Here is a 13,093-nt window from a genome sequence, read left to right on the forward strand (position 1 = left end):
AACATTTTTTGTTTGTTTAATTCACAATTATTTTCTATGAAAATGTTTACCAAAAATCTACAATGATTTACTATCAAGGTGAAACCTCTCCTTTAGAATCAGTATCATTATTATTGTCAGCTTTAACATCTACATCTTCACTATCATCACCCTCAGTTGTCCTTTTTAGCGTCGCCGCATAATAAATTGGATGTTCATTCATACAGTCAAAGTAGCTTTTAATAATTGTATGTAGCTCCATCTGCTTTTCCATAGGCATATCATCCTTATAGCCCTTGGTGTCATGAATGAGTTGTCGGAAAACACGGAACTCAGAGTTGCATGGGCCGACTACGTCTCTTTCTATACATCCACAAGCCCAGTTGACTGTGCCGTCAGGATTGAGAGGTTCTGAAATAGTGTAAGACCATGAATGCAGGAGAAGGCAGTTAAATGCTGATCAAAATTATGAAGAGAACATTTTTATAGATGCTTGCATTGAAAAAGAAAAAGATGCTTGCATAATTATGCAGATTATAGTTATTAGTTGAAACATTTACAACTAAACACATGAACAATTATATACTGAATTTTATTGTATACCCATCATAAATCCACATGCAAATCACATCACAAAATACGGTAGTCAGTAATCCACTCCAGAGTCAAATACAACCTCCCGGATCAAAACGCAGTACTAATAACCCTATTATATTTCAACTAATGAGCCCAAAAAGTTATATTTCATATCTGACTTTAGATGCATGGAAAAATAACTTTTGTGTTTACAAGGTGAATTATAAAGAGGAAGTTTGTTTTTCAGTGTAAGATTGTAATATATTTCCCTGACTGAGCACCAAACATAATATGGCATAGATACGAGTGAAATATTATTTGATTTTGTTCTGAGTGTCTTAAAAAAGTTGTATTTTCTTAAATCCCAGAAACATGATGTCCTATCTAGACCAAATTCGCATTGAAAAAGTAAACTTTAAAAACAATATTCTCAAAAGAGTAAAAATGTCAAATAGAACTTCATTAAAAGCGTGCAGTCCTCAACACATTTAAAATGTTTGTGCTCCTACGTGTATGCGCATGATTGTGCAATTTGAAATAAAGCGACAAAATGTCAACTGACCTCGAAACTCCTCTAAATCTTCACCCTTTGGGATTACCACTTTACATGGGATCTTGTTCTCTTCCTTAGAGATGAAAAACACTGTGTCCTTCCCTGAAACATAAAGTATAATGTTACATGCAATGTTAAGGCACTGGGTATTCCCTGAAATATAAAGTATAGTGTTACATGCAATGTAAAGGCACTGGGTATTCCCTGAAATATAAAGCATAGTGTTACATGCAATGTAAAGGCACTGGGTATTCCCTGAAATATAAAGCATAGTGTTACATGCAATGTTAAGGCACTGGGTATTCCCTGAAATATAAAGTATAGTGTTACATGCAATGTAAAGGCACTGGATATTCCCTGAAATATAAAGCATAGTGTTACATGCAATGGAAAGGCACTGGGTATTCCCTGAAATATAAAGCATAGTGTTACATGCAATGTAAAGGCACTGGGTATTCCCTGAAATATAAAGCATAGTGTTACATGCAATGTCAAGGCACTGGGTATTCCTTGAAACATAAAGCATAGTGTTACATGCAATGTCAAGGCACTGGGTATTCCCTGAAACATAAAGCATAGTGTTACATGCAATGTTAAGGTACTGGGTATTCCCTGAAATATGAAGCATAGTGTTACATGCAATGTAAAGGCACTGGGTATTCCCTGAAATATGAAGCATAGTGTTACATGCAATGTAAAGGCACTGGGTATTCCCTGAAATATAAAGCATAGTGTTACATGCAATGTTAAGGTACTGGGTATTCCCTGAAATATAAAGCATAGTGTTACATGCAATGTTAAGGCACTGGGTATTCCCTGAAATATAAAGCATAGTGTTACATGCAATGTAAAGGCACTGGGTATTCCCTGAAATATAAAGCATAGTGTTACATGCAATGTTAAGGCACTGGGTATTCCCTGAAATATAAAGCATAGTGTTACATGCAATGTTAAGGCACTGGGTATTCCCTGAAATATAAAGCATAGTGTTACATGCAATGTAAAGGCACTGGGTATTCCCAGAAATATAAAGCATAGTGTTACATGCAATGTAAAGGCACTGGGTATTCCCTGAAACATAAAGCATAGTGTTACATGCAATGTTAAGGCACTGGGTATTCCCTGAAAAATAAAGTATAGTGTTACATGCAATGTAAAGGCACTGGGTATTCCCTGAAATATAAAGCATAGTGTTACATGCAAGGTAAAGGCACTGGGTATTCCCTGAAATATAAAGCATAGTGTTACATGCAATGTAAAGGCACTGGGTATTCCCTGAAATATAAAGCATAGTGTTACATGCAAGGTAAAGGCACTGGGTATTCCCTGAAATATAAAGCATAGTGTTACATGCAATGTTAAGGTACTGGGTATTCCCTGAAATATAAAGCATAGTGTTACATGCAATGTAAAGGCACTGGGTATTCCCTGAAATATAAAGCATAGTGTTACATGCAATGTTAAGGCACTGGGTATTCCCTGAAATATAAAGCATAGTGTTACATGCAATGTTAAGGCACTGGGTATTCCCTGAAATATAAAGCATAGTGTTACATGCAATGTAAAGGCACTCGGTATTCCCTGAAATATAAAGCATAGTGTTACATGCAATGTAAAGGCACTGGGTATTCCCTGAAATATAAAGCATAGTGTTACATGCAATGTTAAGGTACTGGGTATTCCCTGAAATATAAAGCATAGTGTTACATGCAATGTAAAGGCACTGGGTATTCCCTGAAATATAAAGTATAATGTTACATTCAATGTTAAGGCACTGGGTATTCCCTGAAATATAAAGTATAATGTTACATGCAATGTAAAGGTACTGGGTATTCCCTGGAATATAAAGTATAATGTTACATTCAATATTAAGGTACTGGGTATTCCCTGAAATATAAAGTATAATGTTACATTCAATGTTAAGGTACTGGGTATTCCCTGGAATCTAAAGTATGTTACATGCAATGTTAAGACAATGGATATTCCCTAAATTTAAAGAATAATGTTACATGCAATGCTAAGGCACTGGGTATTCCCTTAAATATAAAGCATAATGTTACATGCAATGTTAAGGTAATGGATATTCCCTGAATTTAAAGTATAATGTTGTATGCAATGTTAAGGCACTTTGTATTCCCTTGAATGTAAAGAATAATGTTACATGCAATGTAAAGGTACTGGGTATTCTCTGAAATATAAAGTATAATGTTACATGCAATGTTAAGGTACTGGATATTAAAAAGCATTTGGTATTCCCTGGAAAATTAAGTAAAATGTTACATATATAATATTTAGGCATTAAGTATTCCATGGAATATAAATGTTGAGGCATGGCTATTGAAAGTTTTAGTATTGGGGTTCATCATGTATGAGAGCATTTGGTCAGTGTCCGGTTTGTGTCTAAAGGACTTAAAGATTATCTGTGCACAGACAAAATGTTTTCATTTACTCAATTCACAATTGAGCTATTACAAATCAGATCAAACTATTTGTGTTTATCACAGAATGCGCAATAGAAATGTATGTAAATGATGTATTCACTGAAAAACCTAAATTGGATTTTATATATGTTAAGAGATAAAGTATAGAAGCCCAGTTATAACATACAAAGTTGAATTCATTTTTTTAATAAAATAACCATGTTGTAGCAGCCACTAACTGTTTAAGAAACATTCAAAAGAAAATGATTATATTAGGTTTCTTGATTTCTAATATTTCTAGCTTTTTACCAAATCTTTGAGTATGGAGCTCCCTATCTTTCAGTTTTTGTTGCTCTGCGATCTTCTCATCTCGTATATCTTCCAGTTCTTCTAATGACAGTAGGTTAACGTAGTATTTTGGGTGGTCCATAGTACAAGAAAGGTAGTCATCCATCAGGCTGTAATAACATAAGTCTCCTTGTAGCGAAGAACCATTGAACATAAGATTCAGTTAGTACAATATAAGAGCTATCACAGAAGAGATAACTACCCCCGCACGCAAAATGTTACAGCTTGAGTATTGAAATAAATATCATAATTTGTACATGTTTAAAGATTATATGAAGGTTAATTATGTCATCTTATCATGGTCTCTAATCCAAAATTATTTCCCAATTAAGGATGACAAAAGTCATGGACCGGACACGAACCTATATCATCACTTAGGCTCAGAAAAACTGACAATATTCAGAGGGACAGTGAACATGACATTGAAGCTCTAGGGACCAAGGTATGGAGCACAAAATGCTGTCATCTCATGGTGGTCACTGAAGTCAAATTATTTCCAAATCCCACCATAAATGACAGAGTTATGGACCAGACACAAACCACTATCATCAGTAAGGCTTATGTTATAAGACATCATGATATCTGTACTGTGAATATACCGTATTTCTTCTTTCAGGCACTTTTGGTACATGTTTTCAAAATGTGTTATCATAAGGTCAACATTACCTTTGCCACTATTCCTTACTAAAACCAACAAAACTTAAATACATGTAAAAAACAATAAACGGCAACAATGAAGATACCACTTAGATACCTATCAAACTGTCCACGTAACTCTTGTGGCAAAACATTGAGGGTTTCTTTGATCTTGTTATCATGCATGAACTTCGCTAGGGGTCGGAATGATATGTTACAAGGCCCCACAACGTCATGTTCGATACATTTACAGCTCCAGTTGTAATCGCCATTCGGCAGCACAGGGTCTTCTGAAATAGAACTTGAGTGTATGAACATGCATGTTTTGAGAATAGTTTTTACAAGAAATGTTGGCATTTAAATCACTTGCATTTGTTTTTGTGGCAAAAAAAACAGTATTATGTCCTTTTTTCCGGCCAAGAAATCTTACCCTGATAGGAATCAAATCCACAACTTATCACTTGAGAGGTAGACAACTATGCTACTTGACATTTAATCCTGGTCGGGATCAAGCCAAACACCTCACAGGTCAGAGCAGAACACTTATGCCACTGGATCACTCTCACTCTGGTGGGGATTGAGACTATGACCCCTGGGTAAGAGACATTTAACTAAGCAACTAATATTCTCACAGCCTGTTGGGTATCAAAAGTGAGTGCTCTAAATAAACAATACAATTACTTTTTTGGTACAATGAAATACTGAAAAGAAATACCAAAAGACAAAACAAATAACACTAAGTCTGGAAGTCCCAAGTCCAGACATCGCAAAAACGGTCCTGACTGGTATATTTGCACTGTCCGACTAAAATGGTAAGGTAAGTCAAGCCTACAGTTTTCACAGTCAGATGGGAAAAAAAAAATGCTGAAAAAAATGTATTCTGACCGACAATTTTTCTTTCAGAATGACAACATTTCAGAGGCAGAGAGACTGAATGACTTACACTTTTGCGATGTCTTAAATCGTTTGCTAAAAAATAAGGTAACTAGAAATAAACCTTTTTTTGTTATGCCTTTAATACTAAGTATACAGTTCAATGCAATGACTGTACACTGTAAACATGTAAATAGGCAACTTTCTCCATTTTTTTTATTTTGGGAATAATAAGTTTATTATTGATAAAAGAAAGTGAGGATGTATTACCTCTGTTTTCTCCATTTTTTGTCATTTTGATCTGCACTTTTGAAGGTTTTGCATTTTCTTCTTTTGACAGAAACACTATGGAATCTGAAATAAGGCAAAGAAAGTATTGTTTCATTCAGGATTAACAAAGGGCATGGTACAGGTATTAAAAATTAACACACATAACGTGACACTGTCTACATGACTGTGCAATTGTGAAGAAGGCATATTGCAGACAACGCGAATGTCCGTTGGACAGTTGAACATGTCAGATATATTTTCATTTGGACTGACGAAACTTCTGTTTACGTAGGCTATAATGTTAAAAAATAACTGAACCTGAGTTTCGGTATTTCTTCATTTTACAGTTTTACAACAATTGGAACACCTCAGAGGTGGCCGAGTGGTTATGAATGTATTTACGAGGTCTATCTCGAAGCTTGGAGGAGATGGCCAAGTTGTTACGATTAGCATAATTGTTTACTGCGTCAGTAAAGTTTCATTTCATTGGGAAGGTAAATCCTGTGTTTTAATGCATATAATGCTTGTTTTTTGCAAAATATCTTTGCACTTACATGGTAAAATATAAATATAAACAGTTATCAATTTCAAACATAAAATACTTCTCTAAATACAATTACAATATTTTTCAGAAACACACTGGTTTTTTAACAAACCCTTTTTTGACGTTGAGGATTAGACATCCCGTATAAAGGTCTATTATTTTACACTATGGTTTGGGTTTCCTTGAAGCCCCAAATAGGGCCCAAAGAGACAAAGCCTACTGCAGAAGCAGTAATGATTTTAGGAAGCATTTTTGAGGGCTTTTGGCTTCAACGTTTTCAAAGTTGGACAAGGACTTTTCTGCTGCAATATTTCTTTCGAGTGGGACTGACCTTTCTTGTCCGCATTCCATGTATTCCTTTTGAAGCCAACTGCCACTGTCCCAAACATGACAGCGGGTGCAGCAGTTACTTTACAAAGTTTTCTTGCATGCTTAAGTAGTTTAATTAATTTTAATCGACCCGCCATCATTTAAATCAGCAAAACCACGGAAAAATACTTCTATTCTAAAAACGGAAACGGCCGATCGGAAGTAGTAAGTGCTAATAGAATCGGTTTCGCAGACATAACTTGTAAACTTTTAAAAGGCTGGAGACTCTTCTGAGTAAGAATTATGTCTTACTTATTTATCAAACATCTATAATCACTGTACTTACAATGATATCTCTACATATTAATAATTCGCAGATACCATTTAGGTTACACATCACTAATAACTATAGCCTGGGTTACTTGCCCTTACCATTTCATACTCTTGTTGTGCAGAGTACGCTGGGAACCAGACAATAATAACTATGACACGGAAACTTCATGTAACGATACTTTCAACCAAAGGAGGGGGGGGGGACAAATCATGTTTCGTTTCTGACCCATATGTGTTAAAAATTGACTTAAATATTGTTACTCACTCTTGATTCTCGTCATTTCCCCCTTTGCATGCATAGGGACTCATTCACAGATTTAAATTATGGCCACGATATTTAAGTACATAAGCCTATGAGTATAATTATATGTGAATAAAAGTTTATGTATTTAATAAAAAAATATTAATGACAAAACACGAAATTGATATACAAATTAAAATTCAAGTTAGCCTCAAACCTTATTTCACATGATTTAATTTTTTTTTTTAAAGAAATTAATTGAAACTCTTATCATGCATAGTTGATAATGTCGACTTAAGCACAGCACAAGATTGGTAATTCCTGGTTACACTATTACACAGTTATATCCCTTTGTACTGAATTTCCTTAAACAAGTGTGTATTCTTTAATACTTTGATTTTTTTTTGTAGTAATGGGATCGAACCTTGAACATAGATGGTAATTTGCAGTTGTACACAGCACGGAAAAACATGTTTGTTACCCTTTTGTTTCCCCTTGTAATTCGATGTTCTTCAAAAAAAGCTTGTGTTAAATATAAGACAGAAACTATTGGAAAGAATTAAATAAAACTATGGCCATTTAAAGATGACAATGCCTGGGTCGCGTCAAATACCACGTGACTACTCAAAAGGCGCAGCTAGTGGGTCGACTTAGCGAACACCAACTAAGTTAGAGGGCTCGCTTCATTTTCTGTAGATCGCCAAAAATGAGCTATAACATACACTTGGAACGTATATAGATGGCACTGTGAAATTGTGCACTGCTCACTAATTATCACTACTAGTATTTGGCTAATTTCTGCAAAGATATCCCCCCCCTATATCTTCATATTGTTCAAATAAATACCACCCAGAAGTTAACTTACTTTTGTATAAGATCTCCTATTGTTTTTTCCCATTTACTTTGCCATGTTTGATGCCTTCTCTCTTTGTTTATATTTCTTCAAATATGTCCCCGTTAAGGTGGGATTTCACGTCGATAAACAACATTTCTAGTTCTATAAAATTACCTATAATTAAAAAAGACCACTTATAAGTTAAATTACGGAATAAATGAAAACAGAAAGCCACAGTTGGTTATTTCGTATTTTGTTTATACTAGTATATTTTTACTCATTTGCATTTAGCTACGTTGGGGTCATTCCTCGATCAGTACCTCCAGAACATACTACAAGCTTTCGTTAAGCGCTGTATGGAGAAAATAATACTGGTGAAAATATCAACATGTAGAAACTGATTCTTATCTACAAAACAGAATTTACTGATGTTTTTTCTCAGTACAAAGTTTTCAAAGGAAATGCAGTTGTTGGATATCGCATTCCATTTAAACATTCCATTATGTCATATACAAACATGATGACTTAGCAGTAATTTTAACTGCATTACTTCGAGCAGTACTTTTTTGACCTTTTGACATAAAGTTTTGATCATGAAGCTGTATCTTAGTTTTGTCTATACTCAGGCTTTATAGTAGATACCAACCACATGGTTCTCGAAAAATTGGAATATTTTGTCATTTTTTTATTTTATTTTGTTGTTACAAACAGCAGCTGTACACGTTTATTTCATATTCGTGTGCAACTATCAATCATCAGCCATCGCTAGATCATGGCCAACCCCCGGAGTCCCAAGAATTTTATTTGGTGTGTGTATTTTTCTTGGCCAATAACAATCGAAGATTTCCAAAAAAAAAGTTAATTTTGCGTAGATCGATTCTGAAGAACGCATCAAAAATAGTTTCATAGAGTATATTTCAGGCAGTCTATTTTTCAAACAAGGCTTACTTGTTAAACTAGTGACAGTAGTTAAATGTACCTTATACTTGGTGTTTGCATTTTTTTGAGCGCCTAACGAATGCACCAAAAACGCGATATAAGTTTGATTCGAATTTTGACAATATACAGAAAATACCTATTTTATAAATATTTTTTTAAATACGCTCTTAAATCATATAAGCAAATCTAAGACTAGTGGGTGTCGGACAACATTTCCTTCGAGAAATTTTGCAAGTCTTAGTAAGACAAAGTAAATTGTTTCTATAATTTAGTTTTATCTAGAATGGTATCACTCATCCTGACTTCTATGACAATATTTTCAAAAATCTCCAAATTGGCTTGATCGGCTTAAACACCTTTAAATGCTTGTTTGAAATAAGGTTATAAGGTATTATTTTACACGTATGAAGGTATTTATAAAATAATCTCTCAGAGAGAAAAAATATATGTTATCTAAATTCCCTGCTGTTTTAATTGACTAGCATTTATACCACTTTTGCCATGATTCGACCGAGAAATTATCTCACTCTGAATGCAAAGAAGACTTACTTTTGCTTCAATTACTCTTTTTCCGATGATATTTTTTCGACACTGTTTTCGACTGAAAACGGATGGGTTTCTAAGTGATATAGAATTGTCCTTAAGACCGTTTTCAGCCAACTGAAAGCGACTCATATATAAGGAGACTGTTTCAGCTTCATTTTGTGTTAATATCTCGAAGAATATTTGACGGTATATATATATATATATATATATATATATATATATATCAAGAAAATCAAAATAACATAAAATTAAAAAAAATATATATATATATATATATATATATATATATATATATATATATATATATATATATATATATATATATATATATATATATATATATATATATATATATATATATATATATATATATTAATTTTATGTTATTTTGATTAAAATGAGATTTGAAAAAAAAATACCCATTACAGTATAGGGTATTTTTTTTTTCAAATCTCATTTTATGTTTATGGCAATGTATTATATTGATGATATACATGTTCAAGTATGTATAAAATATAATTTTGGCTAGTTGAATTTTTTTATTGTGACTTTAATGAGCCTTTGTCATCAAGCCACTGTGGTTTCACTGACGGTTCCAAGCCGATGATCCCATCATTTATCGATAAAGCTATTTTGATGCTTGTGTTTGTACGTTTAGTGGCTTCCCTTTAGTATCGTTCAGGTCCTTACCTTTTGCGTAAAAACATGATTAATATTTGAATTTTGACTACTTAGCTTGTTGTATTTTTTTAAAAGTCGCTTTGTATGCATGTATACAACCCTTTTTAAAGTCCCAAACAGAAAAAAAAACTACTAATCATTTAGCTCTGAATCAAGTCAAAGTGGGTTGAGTTTACCCTAAATTATGTCATGTAAAGGAGAGAAATACTGATTCAAGAGCTGGAAGCGAAAAGGTTCTATGTGGCATTAAATAATGAAATAGATACATGTATCAAGTTTTTGAGTTTACCATCGAATTGAAACATCTACGAGGGTCAGTCAAAATAACTGAGTCATACCTCATATCTTATAACTTTTTTCATTAGGTAAACTGAAAACCTACGTGTTTATAATCACTCAAATTAATCACTTTGGGAGCGAATGACTGAATTCCATCTCCTTTGCAAAGATTCGATACCGGTTGTTAGGCAACTGGAGCTGATTCGCCGGACCTCATCGTTCACGTCACACTCTAGTTCATCTAAACTATCATAATTGATTCCTGGAAGTGGTTCTTTAATTTTCGGAAACAGATCATAATAAGGGGGAGAAAGATCTGGCGAGTACGCACGGGGGGAGGGTGTGTGTGTGTGTGGGGGGGGGGGGGGGGGTCGATCGCGCACAGCCTCTACCGCTGGTGAAACGAGAAAATTGTTCCGCAAAGTTCAAGTGACGGAACTGTCAACGGATATCGACCAGGAAAAGTAGGTGGGTCAGCCTTGACTCATTTTTATTAAAATTTCAAGCATTTCTTTGGAAAACAGGGAATGTGATACGATGGGTGTTGGATTTATCTGCACGCTGGTATAATATGAAACCAATCAATCAAATAATCGTTGCGTTATTTGGTTTGCTAAGAAGTTTGCCTTCGAAGAGCAGCAACTGCTGTCTGCACTTTAATCTGGTGAAGCGGACTCTTTTATCTAAAAGCCATTTACTTATCTTCATTAAAACATCCAAATTATGCATTACCAGTTATGGATCACATTTCCGCATCAACGAATTGATCGCCCACCCTGCAAACTCCTTTTTAGAAATTCCTGAAACGTTGGTGTTTCATACAACTGATGTTTTGTGTTAAAAAATTTAGCCAAACTTTTTGCTGTGAAATTTCATTCGAAAATATTTCGTAAATATCTACTTATTAAAATACAAACAAACTCAATTTAGAGGCGAAAGGGGTCCTTACCAAAGTGGTTATATAAAAAAACACAGTAACAATCTTACATCGTGTACCATACCGTCGTCGTCGCATAGGTTTTCTCTGCTATCGAATTTTCATCGATGTCGTCCATGTCATGTAACATTCGATGGACATTAGCTTGTTAAACTGTAAATGCTTTGACTTTACAATTACGGAAAACTTTTGAAAATAGTCACCTCATCCACAACCCGTGTATTGAGATTATAACTTCAAATGAAATTGAAATTCTGTATGTTTACCATTTTGTCAAGGATAACGTTCAATATGTAGAGTGTGGCAAAGGTTGAAATTGTTTAGTTTATCCGCACTGTAGTTTTTGAACGATTACGCCCTTTCTACTTGTTATCGTTCGGATTTGAGAGTTAATGTATAGTTGGAAACAAAAAGAGCACAGTTAAACATGATGTCAGTTTCTAAACGGTAAAGGTTGAATAAATCAATCAGTTTTCCTTTGTCCTCCTTTGGCTCTTAGTGAAATGTCTTCTTCTTCTTCTCATCAAAATAAATGGTAAGTTGAGATGTTTGAGAATTTCATATGTTCGGTCTTGCAATCTCTGAATGACTTTGTGCTCAGGTAACCATCACACTGTGTCATCAATATTTCATAAATGAGTTTAATTGCTGATAACTTTTCTGTTTATTTTTTAGGTATCCGGCATTGGTTACTGTTGTCAGTATGGCTCATTTGCATTTAGTGATGATACCTTTGATGTGGCAAAAGCCAGATTCCACCGTTTTAATCGTTAAATTAATGAGTACCCATTTCTGATTGTAAATTTAAGCAAAAACCAACACCATTATTCCTTTTGGTCGTACTGTACTACCAATTCCCACTAAATATTGTCTTAACAAGCGTTTCGGAGACACATCCAGCTTCGGAATTTTCAGTCATAAACAATAAATGAACTTTTACATGAAGACAATAACATTCTACATGCAAAAACATCATCATCTATCTTTATGTAATATATGACAATGAGACATATAATGGAAAAGTAAATAACAGTGACAAATGATAAAATGGTACAACATAAGAATAAATGGTTTCATATACTTCCTAACTGTAATAAAACCAGATTAATCATTACCTACCTAAACTAACCTCCATGTTTCTTTCTATTTTATTTGACTGTTTTATTTTTCTATAATTTCAATAAGAAAGAAGCATCTTACTTTTGTATATGAATTAATGACAATAACTTAAAATGCTATCTGGTCAAATAACATTTTGTAAGAATTAATAAGTTCAAGTTGAAATTTTATTGGCAGAAATCGGCATACAAATGCCTATAGCCAATAAACAAGGTATGGTGATAACATAAACAAATACAAACACACAAATATTAAATAGTACCGTAAAGAGCATAATACAAACAAGACACACACAAAAAACAACAAAATAATAAGAAAGTCAAGTTATAAATCATATATTTTTAATAATTATCAGTAAATTTAAGAAACAGTTCAAGTTCCAGGGTAGATTTTCTTAATTCCATTGCAAATTAAATAACTCTTACAGTATTTAGTAACTTACTAGTTGATTTGCTTAGTAATACAGATTTCAGCATATTTATAGAAGGCCTGGAGGTGTTGAATAAGTATGTTTGTCTCAATCTATTGTATAGTGTACAACATTACATGAAATGGTACTAGTCTTCTATCAAATTTGAAGAACAATATTTACATTTTTATCAGCTCTGGCATTTTCAAGATTATGTGCTGATAATGGTCATATATTTTCTTAATATTTTCAAAAGAAAAGTTTTC

At 33.7% G+C, this 13,093-nt stretch overlaps 1 protein-coding gene across 1 annotated transcript; it reads right to left on the reverse strand.

Annotated features, from left to right (window-relative positions):
- On the reverse strand, nucleotides 1-6,724 carry LOC128203171 (uncharacterized). The gene is made up of 6 exons (XM_052904465.1): nucleotides 6,531-6,724; nucleotides 5,656-5,739; nucleotides 4,631-4,802; nucleotides 3,838-3,986; nucleotides 1,118-1,210; nucleotides 1-390 (listed from the first exon to the last, which is right to left on the reverse strand). The coding sequence occupies exons 1-6, from the start codon at nucleotides 6,667-6,669 to the stop codon at nucleotides 74-76; spliced, it is 954 nt and encodes a 317-aa protein (XP_052760425.1). The 5' UTR covers nucleotides 6,670-6,724; the 3' UTR covers nucleotides 1-73.
- Between the last annotated feature and the right edge of the window lie 6,369 nt (nucleotides 6,725-13,093).

Source organism: Mya arenaria, chromosome 9, assembly GCF_026914265.1.
Source record: "Mya arenaria isolate MELC-2E11 chromosome 9, ASM2691426v1".
Lineage (NCBI taxonomy): Eukaryota > Metazoa > Mollusca > Bivalvia > Myida > Myidae > Mya > Mya arenaria.

Coding starts and splice junctions, on each gene's coding strand:
- LOC128203171 (XM_052904465.1), bottom strand. CDS start 6,669: ATGATGGCGGGTCGATTAAAATTAATTAAACTACTTAAGCATGCAAGA. Junction 4,803..5,655: donor AAAAAATGGAGAAAACAGAG/GTAATACATCCT, acceptor GTTCTATTTCAG/AAGACCCTGTGCTGCCGAAT. Junction 391..1,117: donor AGATTTAGAGGAGTTTCGAG/GTCAGTTGACAT, acceptor ACACTATTTCAG/AACCTCTCAATCCTGACGGC.